Below are 25,380 nucleotides of genomic sequence, written 5' to 3'. Positions count from 1 at the left end.
TATGTTTCCGTATGAGAGGGGCCGGATGACTAATGGTGGGAATGTCAGCAAAAACGAGCTTGCTATACTTTCAAAGGTTGATTGGGTTTACGAGGTCTTGCCGCGGTTATTGAATACAGCCTTGGTGGGCCGAAGATGACATGCGGCCCTCTTGACTGCGTTGAGTGCCTGTATGCGGTCCTTTCTGACACGTTATTGATTCATGTACACGTATACTCGAAGATGAAAGGCAGTGTTGCAGTGGTGTGGTGTGATTAGCTGCTGAATAGGGACAGATGATAGACTTTGGCACCGTACGAATGCGTATAATTATCTCAATCGATGCCGAGGACAACAGAAAAACTTTGCAGGCTGATCGCAGCAACACTAGGACAGCCCCCCGGTATTCACAGACCGGTTTTGCACCGATGTCCCGGTCATCGTTTCATACGTGAAGCCTGAGACTTGATGAAAGATATTGCCGTTCACGCGTAAATAGACAGACTAGAGACACTGGCAGATAAGAGGGAAGTAGCCCTCGACACACTAGTACTAGTAGGCGGAGTTGTGACGAATGCCATAATCGTGACAGCTAAAATTCAAGGCAGCCAGCCGTGACCTTGAACCGTTTTACACCGCGACATCGTTGCATTTCGTGAACACGCATTCTCTCTTCAGTCTTATCAGTGCCCGATGTCTCAAAACAAAGACATCGAGGGCGGGTTGGTGTACAATGGGTACGAGAGCGCTCGTGATCCTGATTCTGAGCGCGAAGCACTTTTGCCAGCCTCCAGCGAGACTGACGCGGCCGTCCCAGTTGCTCTCTATTCGCCCTCTCAGTCTCGTTTCAATTTGCTACACCTAAGCTCTGCTTTTGCTGCAGGTGCCATCTTATGCCTGCTTGCTCAACTCGCCGTATTAGGGCCCGGTTGCTTCTCTCCTCGTAGTCCAGTCGATTGTCCAGCCAACGAGTCTTACGTATATGCTGCTCCTTATGCTGGCTCAACCGAAGTAGACAACTATCCTCCTCCTTCGCCTACCAACGCCTTTCCTTCGCTTTTCCCCACCGGGTAAGCTTTTATCAAGAGTGTAACGACAATGATACTCAAACACCTTGACCAGTGTTGGATATGCCGGTGCCACTCCCACCGGTGCCGAGCCAGCACTAATTGTTACTGGTGCAGCATACCCTTTGCACACTGGTGCCGCACAGCTTGTCGCACCATCCCACTTCCACAAGTCGGATGAGTCCGAAACTGAGTCCAGGAAAGAGAAAGACTTCGATATTTTCAGAAAGTGGGGTAATCTGTCGCCGTGGTACAGTGTCAAGAAGGGAGCTTTCGGTGTCGACTCTGGCCCTGAGCCTCCAGAAACTTGTAGGATCACTGGCTTGCATCTTTTGCACCGCCACGGTGCCCGTTATCCTACAGCTTGGGGTATGTCTAGTATATCTCTATCTTTATCAGCTCCCAGCCTCATGTCATCAAGCTTCTTACGGTGGACCTTCCAAGTTTGCTGGTCGTTTGCATGACGCAGCTGAAAACTGGCACGCAACTGGAAAACTTTCTTTTATAAATGACTGGTAGATATATTTCATACATTGCTTTTATTTTTACTACGTTTCTCATTCTTTGTTTACAAGGACATACAAACTCGGTGAAGAAGGTAATCTTTATAATTTGCATAATTTGTGCTCCTTCTAACCCACGCATAGTTTTGACGCCATTTGGACGACAGCAACTTTGTAAGTTCAAAATATCTACCTATGAGTATAGTTGAATTTAATTGACGTCAACATAGTTGACCTTGGTGTCTCTATGCGCCTGAAATATGGATTCTTGTTAAAGGCGAGTAAATGCCCTCATCCGTGTAGACGCTAATTGACTGTATTTATCACTCAAGAACTTCACCGACTCTAACACCATCCCCGTTTTCCGGACAGAATCTCAGTACGCTCATTCCTCGTTCTTATCTTACCTGCCAAAACCAACTTTCACTCAGGGATCGTATGCTAGCTTCTGCCATGAATTTTGCAATAGGCTTTTTTGGCTATCCTTTCGAGGGCCAATATCAGCAAACCATCACGATTGAGGCTCCTGGGGTCCGTTAAATAACATTTTCTCTTCCTCTCGATCCATTTCATTTATATGCTTTCCAGTATAACAACACTTTTGCACCATACGAAACGTGAGTCGTTTTGTCACAGCTCGCTTTATATGATGTTTTGATTTCGTCGCACGTAGTTGCCCGAATGCCCGAAACCCGTCCAAAGCTGATCGTGCTTTGCCTTATCTTCAAGAATGGACTTCTATCTATCTTCGTCACGCGCGTCATCGTCTGCAACACCATTTGCATGGTTTCGATTTGTCGTACGAAGATGTCTATACCATGCAACAGATGTGCGCATATGAGGTCGGTTCGTTCATGATACTGCATGGTTCTTCTGCTGTATTGAATGTGCTTGCGTTCATCTAGACTGTAGCACTCGGCTTTTCAAAGTACTGTGAGCTTTTTACTCAAGAGGAATGGGAAGGATTCAACTATGCGTAGGTAGCGCCTATTTTAGTTCCATGTCTCCCTGTTGACCACTTTCATTAGTATGGATATTATCTTTTGGTAGGAAAACTTTTCCCTATTATTATTTTTAATCACTAATTGTTTGCTTCCAAGGTACGATTCAGCTTTTGGTTCTCCCGTAGCCAGAGCGCAAGGTGTGGGATACATCCAAGAGCTTGTATCCAGACTCACGGAAACGCCAATCGAAACTCACAACTCTTCTACAAACTCGACGCTTCATGACCCGATCACGTTCCCCTTAGGGAATAGCTTGTATGTTGATGCTACGCATGAAGTAGTAGTCTTGAATGGTAAGTGTACTGCGAGTAGTTCGTTTTACGGTGCCCTCAAGAGATCGTGCTCTTTCCTTTTTTCTTAGTAATCACTGCCCTCAACTTGTCCACGTTTGCTGCTGCTGGACCCTTGCCAGCTGATCATATTCCCAAGAAACGGTCCTTCAGGACTTCTGAGCTGGCACCATTTGCTACCAATATCCAGTTCCAATGTGAGCACCAGTTGTTTGATCAAATTTCTTTGAACTCATATCTGTGTCTTAGTACTGTCTTGCACGTCCGAGCCAGACCCACAAATACGCATTATCATCAACGACGGTGTCGCTCCACTTACAGGTATCAAAGGTTGCCCGGAGCAACGAGATGGGATGTGTTCCGTCAATGCCTTTGTTGAGGGACAGAAGGAAATCATCAGGACGACAGACTGGATACATGACTGCCATGGAGATTGGGCAGTTCCAGCTGGTCCTTTGTGGGAGACTACCACTGGTGACGCTCCGAAATGATAAGACGCGGCCAGTGATTATGGTAGAAATGGCCTGCATAATTTACGTTGAGTCGTCGCCGTATATAAATCATATCACGATCTTGTCACCTATCACGTGTCCCCAGTGAGATAGCGAATGTTGAACACGGGACCTTGACGTGATCTTTATGTGGCACGTATACTTCTATCTGTGCTAATATTATATATCTCAGCCTTGTGCACACACCTTCAGCCAAGGTTTTATGTCCTCCATCTCGGCTATGTCCTATCTCCTGAGCTATGTTAGCCCAACCACAAGCAATGCATTCCACGGTTTCCCTCGCCCTGCCTTTATCAATCAATGTGACATGACTCTCTAGAATACACCTTGGGAATTCCAAGGTTGCGGGCGAGTACTTGAGGCTTGATACTTGTTATCGCAATTGGTAGTGCCCTTCCTCGGAAATGGTCAATCATTTTGTAGGCCAACTTTGGGTGGGCTTTGTGCTGTCTCTATGCTTGCACTTCAGCACTGTGGCCTCGGAGTTATTGGTCAATACGACTCTTCCTGATCTATATGAGGCCTCTTTGACAGAATTGCAAGCGGGTCTCACTGCTGGGCAGTTTACGAGTGTCGATTTAATCACGGCCAGTCATCTCCTATGTACAAGGGATTGACACGCTGACGAAATGTATAGGCATATTTTGCGCGCATCCAGGAAGTTAACTTGGAAGGCGCTGCTTTGCGAGCTGTTATTGAGACGAACCCTTCTGCCTTGATGGAAGCTGCGGCGCTTGATAAGGAACGTTTGTTATCAGGACCTAGGAGTGCATTGCACGGTATCCCTGTTCTTGTCAAAGATAATATTGGAACTGTTGCATTTGAAGGTATGTGTCTTCTGCTTGACATAATGGCGAATTCTAACATTTGACGTCACGTAGGGATGAACACGACGGCAGGATCGTACAGTCTTCTTAAGTCCATCGTCCCCGAAGACTCTGGTGTTGTGAAGAGATTGCGCAAAGCAGGAGCTATAATTTTGGGTCAGTGATAGTTCCCTTTTCAGTACTGTTGGGTTGTCAATGAATTGTGAAAATATAATCAGGTAAAGCCAACTTGTCAGAGTGGGCTCACTATAGGGGCAATATTGCATCTGGTTGGTCTGGGCGTGGTGGACAATCGACCAATGCCTATTACCCAAACGGAGATCCTTGCGGTTCATCCTCCGGTTCGGCCATTGCTTCATCAATTGGTCTCACCGCGGTCTCTTTAGGGTTGCGTGGAATTTGCTTTGATCATCAATGAGTAGAGTTTGACAAACTATTTGCAGGACTGAAACCGATGGAAGTATCACCTGTCCTGCCAATCAAAACAATCTTGTGGGTATCAAACCGACTGTTGGTTTGACGTCTCGTGCGGGAGGTGAGTGCGAGCTTTGGGAGGTGCTCTCGCTTGTAGCTGTTGATAAATCGTACACTTCTAGTCATTCCCATCTCGGAACATCAAGATACGGTAGGCCCGCTAGCGCGATCAACGACTGACGCTGCCATTGTGCTTTCGATTATAGCGGGAAAGGATCCCAATGATAACTTTACACTGGCGCAGCCTTATCCCGTTCCCGACTATACTATGGCGCTGAGCAACAGCTCTCTTGTCGGTAAACGGATTGGTGTCCCGCGATCGGTGTTTTTGAATGATAGTATTACGGGTAACGATCCTTATGTCAACGTTGTATTTGAGCAAGCATTGGAGGTCCTTCAGAGCCTTGGAGCAACGATTGTGGACCCAGCTGACTTGCCATCTGCGTATGAGATTGTCGCGTCTAACAACGAAACTGTCGTACTCAACACTGATTTTAAGGTAGTACATGTCTAGTCCACTATGATCGTTTGCTAAAGAAATTTGTTAGATCCAACTAAACGCGTACTTCGAGTCTTTATTAGCCAATCCTTCTGGCGTCATGTCTCTTGAGGATCTGATCATGTTCGATAACGCCAATCCAACGCTTGAAGAGCCTACCGGATATACGGATCAATCTGAGTAAGAACCTTCGCACTCTGAAAGTAGGCTGAACTCAATGCAATACACATCCTAGACTTATTGGAGCAGAAGCGACCACTGGTTTTAATTCGTCCTACTATGCTTCTTTGGCCTTTGACAAGGAGCTAGGTGCTACCAGGGGAATTGATGCCGCACTGGAAATGTATACCCTGGACGCATTGGTGCTTCCGGCTCCAGGATATACCACTGTTCCTGCCGGTACGGGCTTCTCTCCTATCAGATAAGAGATCACTCCTGATACCTTGCTTCACTTCACAGCCATTGCTGGTTATCCAATCGTCACAGGTAAGTCAACGCCATACGGGTGTTCAATTCTCAACTCAATTCCTGACTTTACATCTCAATCAGTGCCCCTTGGTTTCTATCCTGAAAACGTCACTATTGGAAGTGCTGGCCCTAACACGTACTACCCCGCTCCCGGCATGCCTATCGGTCTATCATTCCTTGGGACGGCGTGGAGCGAGTACGAGCTTGTTGGGTTTGCGTATGCTTACGAGCAGAAAACTCAGACAAGGCTGCAAAGGCTGGCCTATGCTTCAGCTATACCTACTACGCAGCTAGTAGATGTTATTGGTATGTAGTACACACGGACTGTTAATCGTGACGTAAATGCAGAAAGTTGTCCGTCGTTTGCGCCCATGTGTCGATATGAATAAGGTGGTCATCGTCGCGTTGGGTGAAAGTACAGCGCCTCATCCCTGATATTTGACCGTTCTCACACATAGTAGATCGGCCACGTCTTGTAGGATAAAGTCTTCCACAAGTCATATCTTCAGCCTCTTTGCGCTTGACAGGTAAGATTACCCGATCATCCGATAATTTACCCATGTCAGTGATCATGTTTCTTTGTAGGATTACGCGTGAGCCTTTTGGAGAGCAAGAAAGTCATTGGGTCTGGCTTCTTTTTGAGAGAATCCACGAGGTGTCGCGAACAGCGTTCCCAGTTAAGAGGCGTTATGTTATGCCTTCTGACACATTGATAAGAGTATAAGTATTAATATTTGGTCATTTCTCTCCTAACTGCCCCGGGTTCTGTGTACTTGTGGTTTATCTGGACTTGTCAAACATCCTATGCTTGCTAAAAAGTTTAAAGTAGCAGTGTGGTGAGTGTCATCTCCTCTGGCATCGTTGGCTCACTTCATATTCGGGTCAGCGGAGGAGGTGTTGGGGGTCTCACCGTTGCTCTGGCTTTATCCAAGCATCAGGATATCGAGATAGACGTATACGAAGCTGCGTCACAATTCACCGAAATCGGCGCAGGTGTAGGGATATGGCCACGCGGATGGGCCATTCTGCAAGATCTTGGACTCCATGAAGACCTGATGACAGTTGGGCATGCATTGCCGACTGATGAGTATGGTACACCCTGCCCCTCGGCAATTCGATCATAGCTGACTTTGATCTAGTCTCGGCATTTGTCCTTCGAAAGAGTGATCAGGTAGTGGGGCTTGAATTCCACGATATCCTGTCCAAAGGTTGGTGCCTTCACCTACTTTGCCGTCGCCATAGTTTACTAGTTCATGAAACAAATTGGATTAGGTCATTTGATTAGATTTCACCGTGCTCACTTTCATGGCGTGCTGTTAAAACACCTTCCGTCTACCTGCAGAACCCACTGCTCTAAGCGCCTCAAGACATACAAGCAACCAGATATAGGACCAATACAACTTTACTTCCAGGATGGATCAACCGCTTCCTGTGATGTTCTAATAGGGGCGGACGGCGTGAAATCTGTCGTACGAACTTGCATGCTTCAAGAGCAGGCAGATGAAGCAGCAAGAAGAGGCGATTTGGAGATGTCACAGAGTATACTATCGTGCATTGAGCCTGTCTGGAGTGGGTTCGTTGCTTATAGGACGCTTATATCAAGCGATAAGTTACGAAAGCAAGCGCCAAACCACCGCGCTCTGACAACGCCTACACAGGTGCGTTCCCACCACGGGTAGCCATTGTAGATTTGACGTCACTTTTTATAGTATTTAGGGAAAGATGCGGTCAGATTTCATTATTTCCATTGAGTATGGCACTGAGCTTATTTGGTATCGTGGTTTAGTACATTTTGGTTTATCCAGTGTCGAAAGGGGAAAGCATCAACTTTGTGGGATTCTGTTTCGATCCTAACCATGAGAATACCACGTTTTCTGGGCCTTGGGTGAGGGAAATGACTAGGGAAGAGGTCGCTGTCCCATTCGCAGAATTCGAACCAGAAGCGAAGACTTTGATTGAGGTAGGTTGGGTTACTTCGTGTCAGGATGCATCATCTCGAGACCACTGGCAGCTGATATCAACTTATGCAGTGTATTGACAAGGCAAATTTATGGGCTATATACACTGTGAAACCGTTACACGCGATGAACTTCAGACGTGTCACTTTACTTGGAGATTCTGCTCATTCAATGGTTCCTTCCCAAGGTGCAGGCGCAGGACAAGCTATCGAGGTGAGTATCTTGGGCTTCTCTTGATGCATCGAACCAGAGAGTTAAATCGCATATATCGTAGGATGCTTGCGTGCTTGCCAAACTTCTTGGTCATAAGCTGACGAACATCGAGTCTGTTTGCTATGCACTCGCCGTCTATAACGAGATCCGCCTTCCCTTTACAAAGGACATTGCCCACAGGTCGTATGAGCAAGGAAAATTATCGGTTTTTCAAGGCATAGAATTTGATGGGTGTAATTTAGACGATGTACGGGCCAGATTAGCGCTTCTAGGCGACAGACTTAACAAAAACTGGGATTGGGCATGGTTGACCACGATAGATGACTCGCTGCAGAAAGCCATTCTATTATTGGAAAACGGTGTTCCATCTGTTCCATCCATGTTATAAGCCCTTTTGTCGTGTATTCTCTTCGAATTGAATGTATAAATAATGCATCAGCAGCATCAACAAAAAGAAAATGTGGATAAGCAAAAATGAGGGTCCAACTGGGATTCGAACCCAGGATCCCTTGCAAGCCAATTTGGGAGAAACCGCCCAAAGCAAGTATCTTACCTCTAGACCATTGGACCTTGCGATGTTGCCTTTTATATATTGTGCCATCTACATTGTTCCAAAAAATGTATGCCTTAGTTGCACCTCAAAAAACACCATAACATTCTGACCTTCAGCTCCAACGCAGACTATATTGCCAGTGGTTTCTCTTTGTTTCAACCAGTGGCTATCTGCGTTCCCTAAATTTGCTTCGATCTTCTTCAATTTCTATTCGGTCAGTCAGCGCCTACTAGACCGTGACACCCACATCTCGTGCCAGTGGCACCGAGCATTTTCACACTCACCATCCTATAAGCCACTGTTGGGACTCGTCCAAATATACTTTGTAACTTGAAGGTGATTTCCGATTCACCTAGTTCGGACCAAAAGCGGCCGGGTATCTTGTTATGTGGCATCGTTAAGCATAGGCAATTCTTCAACGTTCCCGGGCCTATTCGTCAATGAAGCAAAGATTATGTACGCAATATGTTCCAGCTATAGCTTGCTAATAACGCTTAATCTTTGGTTATACGCACTGCACGCTAATCTTTCTGAGATCACACAGCAATAAGGCCACCCATATGGACATGAACATAGCTATAACTAGATCACAACCTTCCGATATACGTTTAGCAATATGAACGCTCCTGTAGTGCCACAGGTCGAGGATAGCTCTTATGTTTCCCCTCCCTGAAACAAGCTGTCCATAGGGTTTGGTAATGCCTGGACTTGGAGGGGGGCAGCCCTACTTCTTTTCTAACGTCCATGCTTTTGGACCACCTCATCGATGTTGAATCCCCCCCCCTTCGAATTACAATACTCTTGTTCGTATCATCTTGATTGGTGTTTGGTTCGAGACTTTGCTTTATGGTATGTTGAGCTCTTACGCTTACAGAAATGTAGTACTGAATACTAGGGGGGTCTTCTTAGGTGTAAAGTTAGTTTCAACATTCACCGTGAAATTCTCCAGCATAATAATCGCTATTGTAAATAAAGCATAATATTGTTCGGATGTTGCATGTATATCTTCTTGAAGAAGGAAGGACCCGTTGGAAGGTGAGCTGAATCCTTCCGTTTAGCTCTTAATCGTTCATACTACCCACCTGGCAACATAGAGTTTTGCTATATTCATCTATGGTTTCTTTTGCGTTGGCGTCATCAAGCGCCATCCTAGCACTCATTCAACTAATCGAAGGGTTCGAAGCTGTTATGTATAGCGAAGCCCAGTTAGAATATAGTATAGGATTATCGGGTGGTAATGGGCTTAACACAACCACCACCACAATATATCTTACCAATGTGGGCTAATCCTCCCATCGTACATGCATTATACTGATGTTGCTGGTATCAGGTTGTTGCTCAGGATACTTTACTGGTAAGTAAGGTTTGTTTTCTGTGCCCTCGTAATACACTAAGTAACATCAATACCGTTGTTCAGTTATGGAGATTGTTTGCCTTATGGAACAACAGGAAGAGATATCTTTTCCCTGTGCGTGCATTAGGTACTGTTGCTATTTGACACGTCATTTACTCAGTCCCATATCGTCAAAAAAAGGTTATTTTACTTATTGGAGAATATGGTAAACTTTATGGCGCTTAGTTCTCGGTACAATGACTCACTCTCACATCCTTTTTTTCAGCCTCTGGGATAATTTGTATAGTACATCTTGGCCAACAAAACGCAAGCCTTAACTCAAATGGTATAGCATTATATGCGATATCTGCCTGGGCTGTCAATACTGCATTCCACATCTGCGTTACTGTTGGTATTTCCTATCGTCTATGGACAGTAGGACGGCGATCAGCAATGATCGGAGGACAGATTGGACATACATACAAGGGCACTGTTATTATGGTGGTAGAATCTGGATTTTTAGCTATATTATGTGCGGTCATTTTGCTTATTTGCTTCTCGGTGGGAGATACCGTGGGTTTGATAGGTGTGAATGTGGCTGCACAAATGGCTGTAAGCAAAAAATTTCTTATAGCTCCTCGCTATGTAACAATTGACGGTTGGGTTCCACTGCTGATAATCGTTCGCGTTGGATTTGGACTCAAGTGGAGTTTCAGAAAAAGTACTTGTCCCACTCCCGATCCTGACAATGTTCATGCACGGTTCTCCTTGACCTCGGCACAGCTGGGAAATGTACATGTTAGGGGGACCACAGACGAGCCTTCTGGTTTGGAACTCAAAAGTTTTGGCCTGGCTTAGGGAACGCTCAGGGATGAAAAAGTGTGGCCAGAGGATATAACAGTAGCTGGGACGTGTAGCTGTAGTGTATCGGGGATGGCACTGGCAAATAAAGATAAAGCAAACATACAACATCACAGCAGGGAATTCGAAGCTCGTCCCAAGGTTCCTCCGAGTGACAACCCCTAAGGTTCGGATCTGTGGGAATAGCTATAGCCCTCAGCTGGAGCTTCCAGCCCCTTAGGTGAGTGGCGCAGGAGCACTGGTATGCTCATTCTTGATGTCAGAAACGCTGGGTCCGGCTGGGATTTTCTTCTATGAATCGTTAAGGTCAGACAGACATGCCTTAATGCGATGCCGAACTGTCAACCAAAGTCCAGGAAGTCCATGAGGCTTGCCCTCATTGTAAGACTGTTTGTCAATAGCACGAACTGCAGTTCCGAGTGACAGTGGGCGATGTTGCCGATATTTGCTCGAACAGCACATGTGAGCGCCGCCGCTCAATTGCAAAGCTTGTTGTTCGTTTTTGACAATTTGGCTAGGACAAAATCATCTATGTCACAGTATGTGCATGTCAGATAAGACAGAGAATTTAACTCGGTTTTGAGGCGAGTTGAAGCTATTGGATCGTATTTTAGTACAGTTGGGTCGCCGAGTCATCTCCGCGTTGACCGATGAATGGGGATAAGGTGAGGAAAGTAGAACCTGGAAGGTCGCACGCTCATCGTGGTGATTGAATGGCTAAGATGTGCCAGTGGTAGTCCTGCGTCTCTGACTTTCTTCCCACTCACCCACTACCACCTCGCACACCTCGCAAAAAACACTTGTTTCAAAACCTTTCATCGTCTCAAAATCTAGAATGTCTAATCCAGGTTTTTTCTATGGAGCTCAACACACGAACATCACTGGTAGCCAGATGAATGATGTTGGTCACGATCAGTATAACACGACGATTACAAACATAAAGAACCTCAGTCTTACCGTGCCGCAGCAAGAAAATGTACCGGTTTTGTCCTTCAACGACGCCCCCGTCGACCTCCTATCTATCCATTTCGCTGGTCGAGACCAGGAGTTGCACACTATCAAACAATTATTTGGTTCCATTCAGGACGACGTACCAAGCCGCTGTGCCATATACGGGATGCCCGGAATCGGCAAGACACAACTTACGCTACAATATGCGAAGTTATCGTACCAACAGAAACAATACACTTATGTCTTTTGGATATCGGGCGCTACCGTTGAGAAGCTGAATCAAGGCTTCGTCAAACTCCTGAACCTTGTTTCTCATCCGGAACGTAACAATCCCGAGCAGGATGCAAGGCTCGTCGCTGCACGCCGCTGGCTCGAGGATTGTAGTGCTACTTCCTGGCTTGTTGTGTTCGACAACGTCTCTAGAGATACACTCAGTTTTCTTCGAGAGCACGTCCCTCGGAAGAATGTTCGGGGAAATATTCTTTATACAACTCGAACAGAAGATGTTGCCAAGGCCGTAGTCAATGCTGCAGGACAGCAGCAGCACATCCTTGAACTCCGCGTTCTCGACATCAAGGATGCTGCCAGCCTATTTTTCCAAAATGCCGAGATTGACGAAGAAGACACATCTTCCTCTTCTGTTGTTGGCGATGCGGAGTCTCTTGTAAAACGAATAGGGAGATTGCCTCTCGCAATTGTTCACGCGGCTTCTTTTATGAGAGAATCGGCTCTCACACTCTCAGAACTACTAGAGCTCTACGAAAGTGCCGAGAATAAAATGGAGGTTAGTGGGGTGTATATTGAAACTTAAATTCTCACCGTTTCACCTATGAATTTAGATATTGAATTGGGAGAATGATCTGACCCCGTACGAGCAAGCATCAATTGTTGCGATGTTCAAGAGCATTTTGGAGCGTCTATCTCCAGAGGTTCGCCATGTCTTGAACATACTTTCCTTCTATGACCCCGAAAGCATAGCAGTTAGCGTGATTGTTGGTGGCGCTAAGGCCTACATTCAGGTCAAGTCCAAATCACAGCTTGAAGCTGCTCCGACTAGTAGTACTACGCAGTCCGATGACCAGACAGATTTGATGCTACAGTCTCAAACCGATGACACTGTTGACGAGCCAGACAGTGGCGAAATAGCAGATCTGATTTATGATCCAGTATGGAACTCACTGGTCGATTTGGTCCGCTCCCCGGTTCAGCTTGCAAAAGCTATCCAGCAACTGCAAAGTTTGTCTATAGTGCAGAAACGAAGCAATGATGGTATTCGCACATTGCATATCCATGACCTGTTTAATTTCATGGTCAGGGAGACTCTCGTTGCAGAGGGTAGTTGGCTCGAGTGGTTTAACCGGGCAGTGATTCTAATCTGCGGTGCTTTCCATGTTGTGGAGGATTACGAATCATACAAGTGCTGGCCTCAGTGTGCCATGTTTTCTTCGCATATGCAGTCGCTGTTATCTTTGCAAGACGTGTACGGAGTGGACAGCCTGCAGCTTGCTAACGCTAGTACTGCACTGGCAGGTTACATGAAGAGTCAAGGGAGGTATGATGAAGCGGAAATAATTTGTAGCAAGGCGGTTACTATGCTGCAAAGCCATCTTGAACCTACCGATCGTTTTGTTTTACATGCCACACAAGCTCTGGCCGATATTTTCTTAGGGAAGGGAAAATATGATGAAGCAGAGCAACTTCTTAGGAATATCGTAGCATGTGCTGAGGAGCTTGGGCCAGAGCACCCATTGATACCAGGATCAGAAAGCATATTAGCGAGAGTCTATCTCTCACAGGGGCAGTATACTAAAGCAGAGAAATTCTTTGCAAAGCTACTGGCCATTAATCGGGAGAAATTTGGGGAAGATCATCCTCAAACGTTACGAAAAATGCACAACCTGGCAACAGTCTTTCAGTACCAGGGGAAATTCATTGAAGCAGAGGCAATGTATGAAAAAGTACTGATTGGAAGGGCAAAGCTAGGAGAGGATGAAGACTTGAGCAGACTAACAACTATGCAAAATTTGGCAATGATGCTAAAATCTCAAGGACAGTTGGGAAAGGCAGAGAGATGGCTGAAAGAATCTTTGGAAGGAACTGAAAATATAATAGGAGCAGAACATCCAGACACACTGATAATAGTGCATAACCTGGCAGGTGTATACAAGTCTCAGGGGAAGTATGATGAAGCAGGGGAACTATATCAGAAAGTCAAGGTTGGCCAAGAGAAGCAACTTGGTTCTGAACACCCACTTACACTGAAAACAATGTACAATATAGCAACAGTGCATGAATTCCAAGGACAGTATAGTGAGGCAGAGGAACTCTATAGAGAGGCATTGGCAGCCCAAGAGAAGCATCTTGGTCCTGATCATCACCATATCCTGGCAACAGTTCATAGTCTGGCATATGTGTGTAGAAAGAAAGGCCAGTTCAATGAGTCAGAAGCATTGTACAAAAGAGCATTGAAAGGCTTGGAGGAACAGCTTGGAAGGGAGCATTCAGAGACATTAGCAACTGTCCATGACTTGGCATTACTGTATAGCTCACAAGAACAATACAGTGAAGCAAAAACACTGTTGACTAGAGCACTAGAGGGCCATGAAAAGAAATTTGGGACTGAGCATCCAGGCACACTTGCAATAATGTGCAGTATAGCATCACTATATCAATCACAAAATCAACATACAGAGGCAGAATTATTATACAGCAAGATTTTAGAAAAGGAAGAAAGATATCTTGGCACTGATCATCCAAGCACATTGGCAACAATGCACAACCTTGCAATGCTGTATGATAAACAAGAGCAATATAGTAAGGCTGAGAATTTATACAGCAAATTACTACCAGGGATGAAGAAGCGCTTTGGCCCTGAACACCCAAACACATTGGAAACAGTCAGTAACCTTGCCATGGCATATGAGTTGCAGGGAGAATACAACAAAGCAAAAGAAATGTATACTCAGGCACTCATAGCCTCTCAGAAAATTTATGGGGGTGATCATTCTCGAACCTTGTCAATACAGTCACAGCTTACAAAATATGGCATGGAAAATACTTGTACTTAGAATTTGGATGGGTATGTTACTTTTCATTCTATGTTAGCAGAATAAACTGATAGATGGCTTATGGAACCAGCAATCTACAAGCAGGCAAAGCTACTCAAGTTGAAATTTATGGGCAAAGTAACAGGGAAAAAAAGAAAACTGGGTGAATAAGATATATGATGTGAATGTACATATCTAGTTAACAAAATGTGATATCATCAAGAGGTTATGATATCAATGTAGATTACACCAATATCATAAGTTTTGGATTAAACATAGAGGTACAGTATGTATTATATAGCATACAATAGGGATATGCTAATGGCTCTTCTGTTATCTTATTATCCTATAGTACTCTGGGAACAGTGATGAGCCATTTTACCTATTTTGTCACCTCTTCTATATGGATATATATGCTTCAAACATTATTTTGACAAAGCCAAAATATGTGATTTTTCTCTAACTTCTCTATGGCTACTGACAGTACTAAAGGGTTAAAGACATGGCAGTTCTGCAGTAGGTACTGGCGTCAAGAATATGGAGTAGAAAAAGATTACATTCCTAGGCTTTACTAAACCCATTTTTGAAGCCCATAGGTTAATATAGCATAAGTGGGAAAAAATATATCTTTTGGTTGGAGATTCATGGTAGTGCTAAAGCAGATACCAACCCTTGGGGATATGGGAGAAGTATTTGGGGAGATGTGATAGGTGTGAAGATTTAGAAGGTGATGATGTTTCCAATCTGGCTTGTTTGTCTGCCAATCTTTTACCCAGCAATCCATTGAATAGTTAGTGGGAATGAATTAGAGTGTCTGTGCTTGAGCGTTGAGAGCTGGTTGTTGAAGTAGTCTAGAATATAGTGGGTGGGCAACCACTGAAGCTGTGATTATGGTTTAATTGTATGTAAAAGTAAAAGTGGAATAAGAAATTGTGTAGCTTGACTGAAGAAGCTCAGTAGTGAGGACAATATTATGCACCAAAGTTTATTGGTAGCATGGATAGGTGTCAGTAACAAAACAGAAGTTCAAAAGGTTTGCCTTTGCACCACATAGGCATAGTGCCACATAGAGTAGTAATTATTATCACCTTTTCTGTCCTTGTGGCTGATCAGCACTTGTCTCAATTAGATAAACAAGTTATGCCTACCCTCACCTTTTCATCTGATACTTTCTGCACTCTACAAATTGGCAAATTGGAAAATTTTTGTGTTGTTGCTTAGCTACATATTGAGTCCTTGCTTTCATCTCCTGTCCCCCACTTTCCTTTCCCTTATCCAGTTCCACTATAGGCTCAATAATGTCTTTTCTGCTTTCACCCCCAGTCATTTCTGGATCCCTATCATTGTCCACTCCTTCATCACTTTCACACTCCTTTTACTCATCCTCACTGTACCTGATATCATATCACCTCTAATTATCTGCTTCTGTTTCTGATCTGTTGATTACCATTGCCCTGCTCATCTCAGCTAAGCCCTAACAGCCAATCCAAATTGGGTAGTTGGTCCACTTCAATAATATCAATCTTCTATCATCCACCATTAAATCTTTGGTCACTTCCCTTGCCTGATTAGAATGTGGCTGAATAGCTTTTGAGCTGGAGAAAGTCCATCCACTTGTGTTGCCAATGTTCCTCACTGTCTCATTTACTTGGGCACACTTATCTTTTGTCTATTGTCTCTGCTACAGCCACAGTTACCATATTTTTCCTGGGAGTTATTTGTTCCAGATGAGAACTACTTCCCTCCCTTGTTTAACTAGGTGATCCACTATAACAAACCCTTGGTAAGGCCATGGAACTTCCAGATCTAGACTAGGAGGTGAACCAGTAGCTCCAGTTCCTTTATCTCATCAGAACATTTATTTGCAGTGTAATTACCTTGATTCTTGAATCAATCTTATGGATACATATTTTTTAGAATGCCTGACTGATAATAAGGAAGCTCTGTGTTGATAATGATGTGTTAGTTTTGGTGATTCTGCACCTTTGTGCTACCTATATATTTTCATTCCTTTCTCTATCTATTCTTCTATCATTCACTATTGATTGTGTTCTCTATTATTTTGCCTTTGTGGCTGCTTTGTTTACCTTTGTTTACAAAACTTCGGACAGTACTACAGAGTCCAATGCTTCCTATTCTCTAGTTACTCACATTAGACTCTAGGTACTGTATACCTGTCATACTCTCTAATAATATAGTTACTCACATTGGACTCTAGTTTTAGTCCCTGATTGCTCTCAGCAAGTGGCTAGACACTTCCTTCAAGCTTTGTTCTTAATATGATGTTGTTTTTGTCTCATCCTCTTTTTGCTGTATATTGCTATGACTTTACAATTTTTTCCCTTGCTTTTTTTTTGCTATCACATGGTGGGGATCGACTTATATGAGCCCAGCTTATATGCTGAAAACATTTTAGCTTTTTCCAGCCAATCAGAACACAGATATCCAATATCTTCAGCATATAAGCTGAGCTCATATAAGTTGATCCCCGCAGTGTCAGACTATTTATATATATATACAATCTGTAACACTTTGGATATTTCATTTCTTGTTTCTATCTTTTTCTTTCCTTATTTTAATAATCTCATCCTGTCCTACTCTCACAGAATTTATCATTATATTCCTTCACATTCTTCTGCATTTTTTCATGCACAGACATACTGTGTATAGGTTCACTTTCTCTTCACTATATAAACCCCTGTACTTTAATTTGTACACCATTAAATCACACCCCAATCACAATCTCATTCCATCTGAATTGCAATTCTATCAAGTATATAGAACCTCTCATCAGATTCCCAAGCTCAAGCCTACTATGTACTGCTACTTGTAATCCAGTATGGTCATAATACTTTTTGCTGCTGCTACTATCTACTGTCATTGTTGTCACTTTCCACTTTCCACTGTCTACTTTCTACTTTCCACTGTTGAAGTCACTGTTATCCCCTTTAAATTAAGTCCTTCTGAGAAGACCAAAGATTTGGGAGTTCAGACTTGGGGGTTCCTGACTGTTCAGAGGTTCAGGTTTTCTGCCTATTTTTGAATTATGCTCATTATGCTCTGCCACTTAACATGACCTTGTATCTTGCTCCCATACAGTACTCTGGATACTTGCTCTAATTTTCTGGCCCCAGACTGACTTTCAGTCTGCCATATGTTTTGCTCTGCATGTTACAACCAAGAGTTTGTATACTCTGGTGCATAACTTAGACAAGCAAGAGTGAAGTGAGTGGGAGTGGATACCCCTTATGATAGGACCAAGTTTGTTGTGGGTAAACAACAGGAGGACTCGCTGAGGAGTCTCCTTGATCTATTGGGGTTTATATATATCTACAGACTGTTTGTACATGTGTATTATACAGTTGATGAAGGCAGTGGCTGATGATGTCATAGGGCCCAGCCCATGTGACCAGCCCCACTGTGTGAGAGACTTGTTAGCTAGAATAAGAAAAAGGCAGCACGGCACGAGAACATGGAGTTTGAACAAAATGGAAAGTGCCGCATGACACAATGTGTGAAAACTACAGTAGAAAATTAAAGAGGAGAATGAAATTTAAAGGTCCGAAAATTGTGTATTGTAACACTACCCCCCTTCTAAGGCTCAACTTCCAGGCTCGACCAAGTACCGGAGGTAGTAGTTAAATTTTCGGGCATAGGTTGAAAAAGGGAATTAAAAAGTGTTGAATCCATGCCTCTAAGCTTCCTAGGAGCTGAGGGATTCTTAGAATAAAATTCTTAAACAGCTTTGTGGGAGTTGTCCAGATGGGTTTCTGGTTCCCACATTCTGTCTTTATCTCCATAGCCCTTCCATAGGACTAGGAATTCTAATTTTCCACGCTTCAAGCGTGCATCCAACACTCACTTGACTTCAAACTCTTCTTCACCTTCCTGGGTGACTACAACCGGTCCGGGCCGGTCCACGTTGTTGATGATGAGAACTGTTGTTAGAAAAAACATACACAAAAACAAACTAACACACAATCCTCCCAGATTCCACGGAACTTGTTTATGGGCTTTGCCTCCTGGTTGTTCGTGGGGTGGTACGTATAATGATCCTTCAAAGTAAAACCCAAAGATGTATGGGTGTGGGTTTTGAGGAGGAGGGATAGTTGGAATGCAGAAAAATAGGGGCTTTGTGGCGAGTATAGACGAGCACTACCTTGCTAATAGTAGCACAAGGTAGGTTTGAGAATGACAATATGATGAGGTGACAAAGTTCCCAGTGATAGCAGGCTCCTGACGCACAAACTGTAGTGCTCAGAAGGACTCTAATCGAAAGGGATGACAATCACTTTCAAAAGTGACGAGTGACGATGACAGCAGTTGACAGTGGTAGCAGTGGGAAGTGTTGTGACCACACTGGATCACAAGTAGTAGTGAGTAGTGAACTTGAGATTAGAGAAGAAGTCTGGATTCGAGTTCTTGTTGTTTTTTACAAGGTAAAATACAGGGGTTTATATAGCGAAAGAAAAGTAGGCTATGCACAGTATAGCTGTGCAAAAAGAATGAGAAAGAACATAAAGGAAGGAATGTATGCTGACAAATCCTGCGTAGGTAGTACAGGATAAGATTGTCAAAAAAAGGAAAAGAAAGGGATAGAACAATGAATGCTGTGAGTAATGTCACAGGTTTGTACAGCCATAAAGTAAAGTCCAATAGCAAAAAGAGAGCAGGAAAATCATGATGTCATGGGAAGATACAGTAAAAAAAAGGGCAAGGCAAAAAACTATCAGTATCAACACAGTTTCTTTATTGTCAATCAGGCATTCTAAAAAATATGTGTCCATAAAAATGATTCAAAAATCAAAAATAATTGCACTGTAAATGAATGTTCTGCTAAGAAAAAAGGAAACTGGAGCCACCGGTCCACCACCTAGTCCAAATCCGACAGTTCCATGGCCTTACCAATGGACTGGTTGTGTTGGACCACCTGGTCAAACGAGGGAGGGAGAGGAGTAGTTCCAATTTGGAACAAGTGAGTCCCAGGCAGCGTGTGGTAGGTGTAGCTGTAGCGAAGACAATGGACAAAAGATAAGTGTACCCAAGTGAATGGGACAGCAATGTACATGGGTGACGCAAGGGGATGAACCTTCTCCAGCTCAGAAACTACCCACCCACACTCCAACCAGGCAAGATGAGCGACCAATGTTTTGATAGTATATGACGGTAGATCAACGTCATAAAGATGGACCTGTTGCCCTATTTGAACCAGCCGCCAGGGTTTTGCTGATATCACCAGTGGCACATGGTAGTCGACGGATCGGCAATGGAAGTGGATAGGAAGTGGTGACATCAGAAATGGTGGGGGAGCAAAGAAGATGAGGAGGAGGAGGAGGGTGGAGGTGACGAGGAGGTGAACTATAATGGGGATCCAGAAACAACCGTTGGGTGAGAATAAAAATGAGAGTAAGGGACCCATGGTGGGGCTAAGCAAAGGAAGGGGAGTGAAGAAAATGACAAAAGCGAGGTCGCAATGCAATGTGTAGCCAGTGGCGACGTGAAAATTTGCCGAAATGCTGAAATGCGGAAAGTACCAAATGGAAAAGCAAAGGTGAGCGTGACTGGATTGCCTAATAGAGGTGGTGCTGATCAGCCACAAGTTCGAAAAAGGCAATATTAATTACTATTCCATGTGGCACTGTGCCTGTGTGGCGCAAAGGTGAGTCTTTTTGAATATTCGCTTCGTTATTGACACCTGTCCATGCTACCAATCAACTTTGGTGCATGACAATGTGCTGTCCTGGCAGTGGCTCTTTGTAGGGTTTCACACGGCTGATATTGACCGTGGGTACTACCCTCATTCGTTTTGGGAGCTCCAGCTCCACTGCGTTGGGTTTAACTTCCTTAATCCGGTAAGGACCAATCCATTTTTTGGTCAGTTTTCTAGACTGCTGATCTTTCAATTTTAAGTGGTCGGTGTCTAACCAGACCAGGTCACCGACCTTGTAATCAGAGGCTTTATAGTGTCTACGCTCTGCTCTGTTTTTCATCTGCTCTGCAGTTTTGAATAGCACCTTGCACATTTCGTCCAAGATGGACTTCATGTCCTTATCCATGTTCTCAGCAGCCTTGTTCTTGCTTTTGCCAGGTTCTACACCTATTCTAGGGAGGTACAATCTTGTAACCTCCAATGGTGCTTTTCCTGTAGCTGACAACTGTTTGATATTGTATGAGAACTGGGCTATCTTTAGCCACTTGGCCCAATCTGTCTGTCTGTCATTAATAAATATGCGGAGGTATTGCTTCAACTCCTGGTTGAGTCTCTCCGTTTGTCCATCAGTCTGCGGATGGAACACCGTTGATAATTTGGGTTTGATGCCCAGCATCCAGCATAACTCTTTCATAAATTCACTAGCAAATTGTGGCCCCCTATTGGAGATAACTGTTGCCGGCAGTCCATGGATAGACCATACAAAATCTTTAAATAAGTCTGCCGTACCAGCGGCTGTAATGGTTTTATTGGTGGGAATGAACACCACTTCTTTGGAGAAGCGATCTACTACCACTATTACTGAATTATACCCATTTGATTCGGGTAGATCCATCGTGAAGTCTATTTATTGCCTTGATCCTTGCGGACTCAGGCACATAGATTTTGTCTTTAAAATGGAAGAGCCCGTCTTCCCATAAATAGTTTTTATTGCCATCAAGGTGCGCCTTTTTTCTGAGGAGATGTCTTTCTTGAAGACTTCCAGAAGATCGGAATTCTGCCCGATTCGAACATTGGCAACCCTGGATTAATCTATCAGGGTGACACCTTTGTTGTCATCTTCAATGCCGTTGGCATGATCCTCTCTTCTAGATAAAGTGTTCACTTTCCTCATAGAAGTTCCTGGCTTATGAATTGATTTGTGATTAAACCTAGATAAGTACACCGTGTAGCGGGCCTGTCTTTGGTTCAGGTCTTGGGCCGTCATAAAATATTCCAGATTCTTACAATCAGTCCAAATTTTGAATTGGTGTCTAGCACCTTCTAAGTAGTGCTGCCAGTGCTCTAGAGCTCTAATGATGGCCAGTATCTCCTTATTGTAAATTTATAGTTGCGCTCTGTGGGCGACAAACTATGCAATAAATAGGCACAAGGCCTCCAAAGATCATCAGGGCATTTAATTGATAGAACAGCCCCAGTAGCAAAATCAGAAGAGTCAGTTTCTAGCTGGAACTCTTTGTCTAATTCTGGAAATGCTAATATGGCTGTCGTTGTAAACACCTATTTAAGTTTATCAAAAGCTTCTTGTTTTTTGGCACCCCAGTGCCGAGCAATGTCCTTTTTAGTGAGATTGTTCAAAGGTCTCGTTATCTTTGCGAAGTTTTCAACAAATCTCTGGTAGAAACTGCCTAAGCCAAGGAAGGCCCTAACTCCTTTGACACGAGTAGGTTCTGGCCAATCCAATATAGCTTGAACTTTTTCAAGATCCATCCTGATCCCGTTCTGGCCAATTATCATACCAAGGAAGTCTACTTCCTTTACTTTAAAGTTACATTTTTTGGGTTTGACAAATAGGTCCTGTTCCTGTAAGCATCGAAGGACTTCTTGCACGATCCTGTTATGCTCAGCCTCATCATCCGACTTTATAAATATCAATAAATTGTCAATGTAAATGACAACACAGTTTTCCATATCCGCAAAGATCTTGTTCATCATGCTCTGGAAGGTTGCCGGTGAATTGGTCAACCCGGAGAATATAACAAGGGGCTTGAAGGATCCTCGGTGGCACATAAATGCAGCCTTCCAGGCATCCTCTTTGATCTGTACATTATTGTACCCCCATCTGAGATCCATCTTTGTTAAGATCTTGGCGTCAGCTAATTTATCTACTAGCTGACTGATCAAAGGTAGCAGTGTCGATGATGAGTACTGCTGTTAGAAAACCACAAACAAAAAAACACACTAACACACAATCCTCCCAGATTCCACGGAACTTGTTTATGGGCTTTGCCTCCTAGAACAGTGGAGTGGTCTGGTTGTTTGTGGGGTGGTACGTATAATGATCCTTCAAAGTAAAACCCAGAGATGTATAAGTGTGGGTTTTGAGGAGGAGGGATAGTTGAATTTGTAGAAGATAGGGGCTTAGTGACGAGTATAGATGAGCACTACCTTGCTAATTGTAGCACAAGGTAGGTTTGAGAACGACGAGGATGATGAGGTGATGAGGTTCCCAGTGATAGCAGGCTCCTGACACACAAACTGTAGTGCTCAGAAGGACTCTAATCGAAAGGGATAACAATGACTTCAAAAGTGGGAAGTGAAGATGACAGCAGTTGACAGTGGTAAAAGTGGGAAGTGTTGTGACCACACTGGATCACAAGTAGCAGAGTAGTGAACTTGAGAGTAGAGAAGAAGTCTGGATTGGAGTTCTTGTTCTTTTTACAAGGTAAAATACAGGGGTTTATATAGTAAAAGAAAAGTAGGCTATGCACAGTATAGCTGTGCAAAAAGAATGAGAAAGAACATGAAGGAAGGAATGTATGCTGACAAATCCTGCGTAGGTAGTACAGGATAAGATTGTCAAAAAAAGGAAAAGAAAGAGATAGAACAATGAATGCTATGAGTAATGTCACAGGTTTGTACAGCCATAAAGTAAAGTCCAATAGCAAAAAGAGAGCAGGAAAATCATGATGTCATGGGAAGATGCAGTAAAAAAAGGGCAAGGCAAAACACTATCAGTATCAACACAGTTCCTTTATTGTCAGTCAGGCATTCTAAAAAAATATGTGTCCATAAAAATGATTCAAAAATCAAAAATAATTGCACTGTAAATGAATGTTTTGCTGAAGAAAAAGAAACTGGAGCCACCGGTCCACCACCTAGTCCAAATCCGACAGTTCCATGGCCTTACCAATGGACTGGTTGTGTTGGACCACCTGATCAAACGAGGGAGGGAGAGGAGTAGTTCCAATTTGGAACAAGTGAGTCCCAGGCAGCGTGTGGTAGGTGTAGCTGTAGCGAAGACAATGGACAAAAGATAAGTGTACCCAAGTGAATGGGACAGTGATGAACATGGGCGACGCAAGGGGATGAACCTTCTCCAGCTCAAAAACTACCCACCCACGCTCCAACCAGGCAAGACGAGCGACCGATGTTTTGATAGTATATGATGGTAGATCGACGTCATGAAGATGGACCTGTTGCCCTATCTGGACCGGCCGCCGGGGCTTTGCTGATATCAGCAGTGGCACGTGGTAGTCAACGGATCGGCGATGGAAGCAGATAGGAAGTGGTGACATCAGAAATGGTGGGGGTGCAAATAAAATGAGGAGGAGGAGGGTGGATGTGACGGAAAAGTGGATTAGAATGGGGATCCAGAAACGACCGTCAGGTGAGAATAAAAAGGAGAGGAAGGGGCCCATGGTGGGGCTAGGCAAAGGAAGGGGAGTAAGGGAAACGACAAAAGCGAGGGCGCAATGCAATGTGTAGCCAGTGGCGACGCGAAAATTTGCCGAAATGCCAAAACACGGAAAGTACCGAATGGAAAAGCAAAGGTGAGCGTGACTGGATTGCCTAATAGAGGTGATGCTGATCAGCCACAAGTTCAAAAAGGGCAATATTAATTACTATTCCACGTGGCACTGTGCCTGTGTGGTGCAAAGGCGAGTCTTTTTGAATATTCGCTTCGTTATTGACACCTGTCCATGCTACCAATCAACTTTGGTGCATGACACCGCCGGGGCTTTGCTGATATCAGCAGTGGCACATGGTGGTCAACAGATTGGCAACAGAAGCGGATAGAGAGTGGTGACATCAGATATGGTGGGGGAGCAAAGAAGATGAGGAGAAGGAGGGTGGAGGTGACAAGGAGGTGAACTAAAATGGGGATCCAGAAGCGACCATCAGGTGAGAATAAAAAAGAGAGCAAAGGTCCCATGGTGGGGCTGAGTAAAGTAAAAAGCAAGGGAGAATGACAAAAGCGAGGGCATAATGTGTAGCCAGTGGCGACGCAAAAATTTGCCAAAATGCCAAAACACGGAAAGTACCAAATTGAAAAGCAAAGGTGAGCGCAACTGGATTGCCTAATAGAGGTGGTGCTGATCAGCCACAAGTTCAAAAAAGGCAATATTAATTACTATTCCATGTGGCACTGTGCCTGTGTGGCGCAAAGGTGAGTCTTTTTGAATATTCGCTTCATTTTTGACACCTATCCATGCTACCAATCAACTTTGGTGCATAACAGCGGACATAGTGCAAGTTCTTCTTGCAGGAATAATAGGGACTGATGTAGTACCAAGGAGTTGACTCCGAGCATTGCTAAAGGCATTCATAGAATCACTCTGGTGACATGCAAGACTACAGCATCATGCAAATGCCCTCAAGGCTTGACTTAATCATTTAGAAGAAATATCTGATGAAGAAAAAGCAGAAACAGGGCAAGAACCTCATGAGGCTACAGTGCAATTTTGGCCAATGTTGTTTCTGTGCTGGGCTTTTTTTGGAGTAGTAACAGGTGTTTTTCTCAGAAGGGTTGGTATGTGGGGTAATTATTGTCTGATTACACAAAGGGCTATGTACTACATTGTTGGCATATGAACTACGGGGACTTGGGTCTGATGCTGTTTTGTTAACATGTCGTACATATATGGCTAATAGGCCTTGTTCTGTGCTAATTTTTGATGGGATTCTTTGGCCTCCATTTCAGCCTTTCTTCTCAGTTTATTAGCCTCTGCAAGCTTTTGTGGTATTCCCATTGCATCCCTCCTTTGAGCTTGCATGAGTCCATTGATTATAGTAGAAAATTGATTGATAAACTGGTGTCAGAACCGTGACCTTTGGAGTAATCAGAGTTTGGAGTTTGGAGGTGCGTTGGGGAACGGAACAGAGTACAAGGTTGGGAGTTGGCTTAGCT

General features: G+C 44.0%; 7 protein-coding genes across 7 annotated transcripts; 5 read left to right on the top strand and 2 right to left on the bottom strand.

Moving 5' to 3' along the window:
- Positions 1-618: 618 nt before the first annotated feature.
- Positions 619-3,561, top strand: SERLADRAFT_463818 (uncharacterized protein; the record flags this gene model as incomplete). Its single annotated transcript, XM_007316722.1, has 15 exons — positions 619-1,049; positions 1,102-1,415; positions 1,468-1,561; positions 1,622-1,644; positions 1,694-1,723; positions 1,780-1,826; positions 1,882-1,928; positions 1,981-2,080; positions 2,138-2,166; positions 2,223-2,391; positions 2,455-2,525; positions 2,578-2,595; positions 2,650-2,846; positions 2,915-3,040; positions 3,093-3,561. The coding sequence occupies 15 exons, from the start codon at positions 673-675 to the stop codon at positions 3,332-3,334; spliced, it is 1,884 nt and encodes a 627-aa protein (XP_007316784.1).
- A 364-nt stretch (positions 3,562-3,925) lies between these two features.
- Positions 3,926-5,965, top strand: SERLADRAFT_447766 (uncharacterized protein; the record flags this gene model as incomplete). Its single annotated transcript, XM_007316721.1, has 9 exons — positions 3,926-4,182; positions 4,237-4,338; positions 4,401-4,569; positions 4,626-4,717; positions 4,779-5,155; positions 5,205-5,335; positions 5,391-5,554; positions 5,615-5,641; positions 5,705-5,965. 9 exons carry the CDS (start codon positions 4,074-4,076, stop codon positions 5,935-5,937), a joined length of 1,404 nt encoding a protein of 467 aa, XP_007316783.1.
- A 462-nt stretch (positions 5,966-6,427) lies between these two features.
- Positions 6,428-8,253, top strand: SERLADRAFT_447765 (uncharacterized protein; the record flags this gene model as incomplete). Its single annotated transcript, XM_007316720.1, has 8 exons — positions 6,428-6,459; positions 6,510-6,715; positions 6,763-6,831; positions 6,896-7,281; positions 7,333-7,350; positions 7,410-7,583; positions 7,654-7,794; positions 7,856-8,253. 8 exons carry the CDS (start codon positions 6,428-6,430, stop codon positions 8,180-8,182), a joined length of 1,353 nt encoding a protein of 450 aa, XP_007316782.1.
- Positions 8,254-8,467: 214 nt separating this feature from the next.
- SERLADRAFT_463810 (uncharacterized protein) lies at positions 8,468-9,439 on the bottom strand (the record flags this gene model as incomplete). Its single annotated transcript, XM_007316719.1, has 2 exons — positions 8,468-9,049; positions 9,430-9,439. 2 exons carry the CDS (start codon positions 9,437-9,439, stop codon positions 8,853-8,855), a joined length of 207 nt encoding a protein of 68 aa, XP_007316781.1.
- Positions 9,440-10,207: 768 nt separating this feature from the next.
- SERLADRAFT_463808 (uncharacterized protein) lies at positions 10,208-10,659 on the bottom strand (the record flags this gene model as incomplete). The annotated part of the gene is given in 2 exon segments (XM_007316718.1): positions 10,208-10,229; positions 10,243-10,659. Coding segments are annotated over 2 exon segments (432 nt in total), but the record flags the coding sequence as incomplete, so codon positions are not given.
- A 497-nt stretch (positions 10,660-11,156) lies between these two features.
- Positions 11,157-12,452, top strand: SERLADRAFT_447764 (uncharacterized protein; the record flags this gene model as incomplete). The annotated part of the gene is made up of 4 exons (XM_007316717.1): positions 11,157-11,206; positions 11,264-12,132; positions 12,170-12,276; positions 12,332-12,452. 2 exons carry the CDS (start codon positions 11,377-11,379, stop codon positions 12,209-12,211), a joined length of 798 nt encoding a protein of 265 aa, XP_007316779.1.
- Positions 12,453-12,943: 491 nt separating this feature from the next.
- SERLADRAFT_347968 (uncharacterized protein) lies at positions 12,944-14,560 on the top strand (the record flags this gene model as incomplete). The annotated part of the gene is made up of 1 exon (XM_007316716.1): positions 12,944-14,560. The coding sequence occupies one exon, from the start codon at positions 12,944-12,946 to the stop codon at positions 14,558-14,560; it is 1,617 nt and encodes a 538-aa protein (XP_007316778.1).
- Between the last annotated feature and the right edge of the window lie 10,820 nt (positions 14,561-25,380).

The sequence above is a fragment of the Serpula lacrymans genome, assembly GCF_000218685.1.
Source record: "Serpula lacrymans var. lacrymans S7.9 unplaced genomic scaffold SERLAscaffold_5, whole genome shotgun sequence".
Classification (NCBI taxonomy): Eukaryota; Fungi; Basidiomycota; class Agaricomycetes; order Boletales; family Serpulaceae; genus Serpula; species Serpula lacrymans.
Note: the sequence above shows the minus strand (reverse complement) of the source record. Positions and strands in the feature narration are given on the sequence as shown.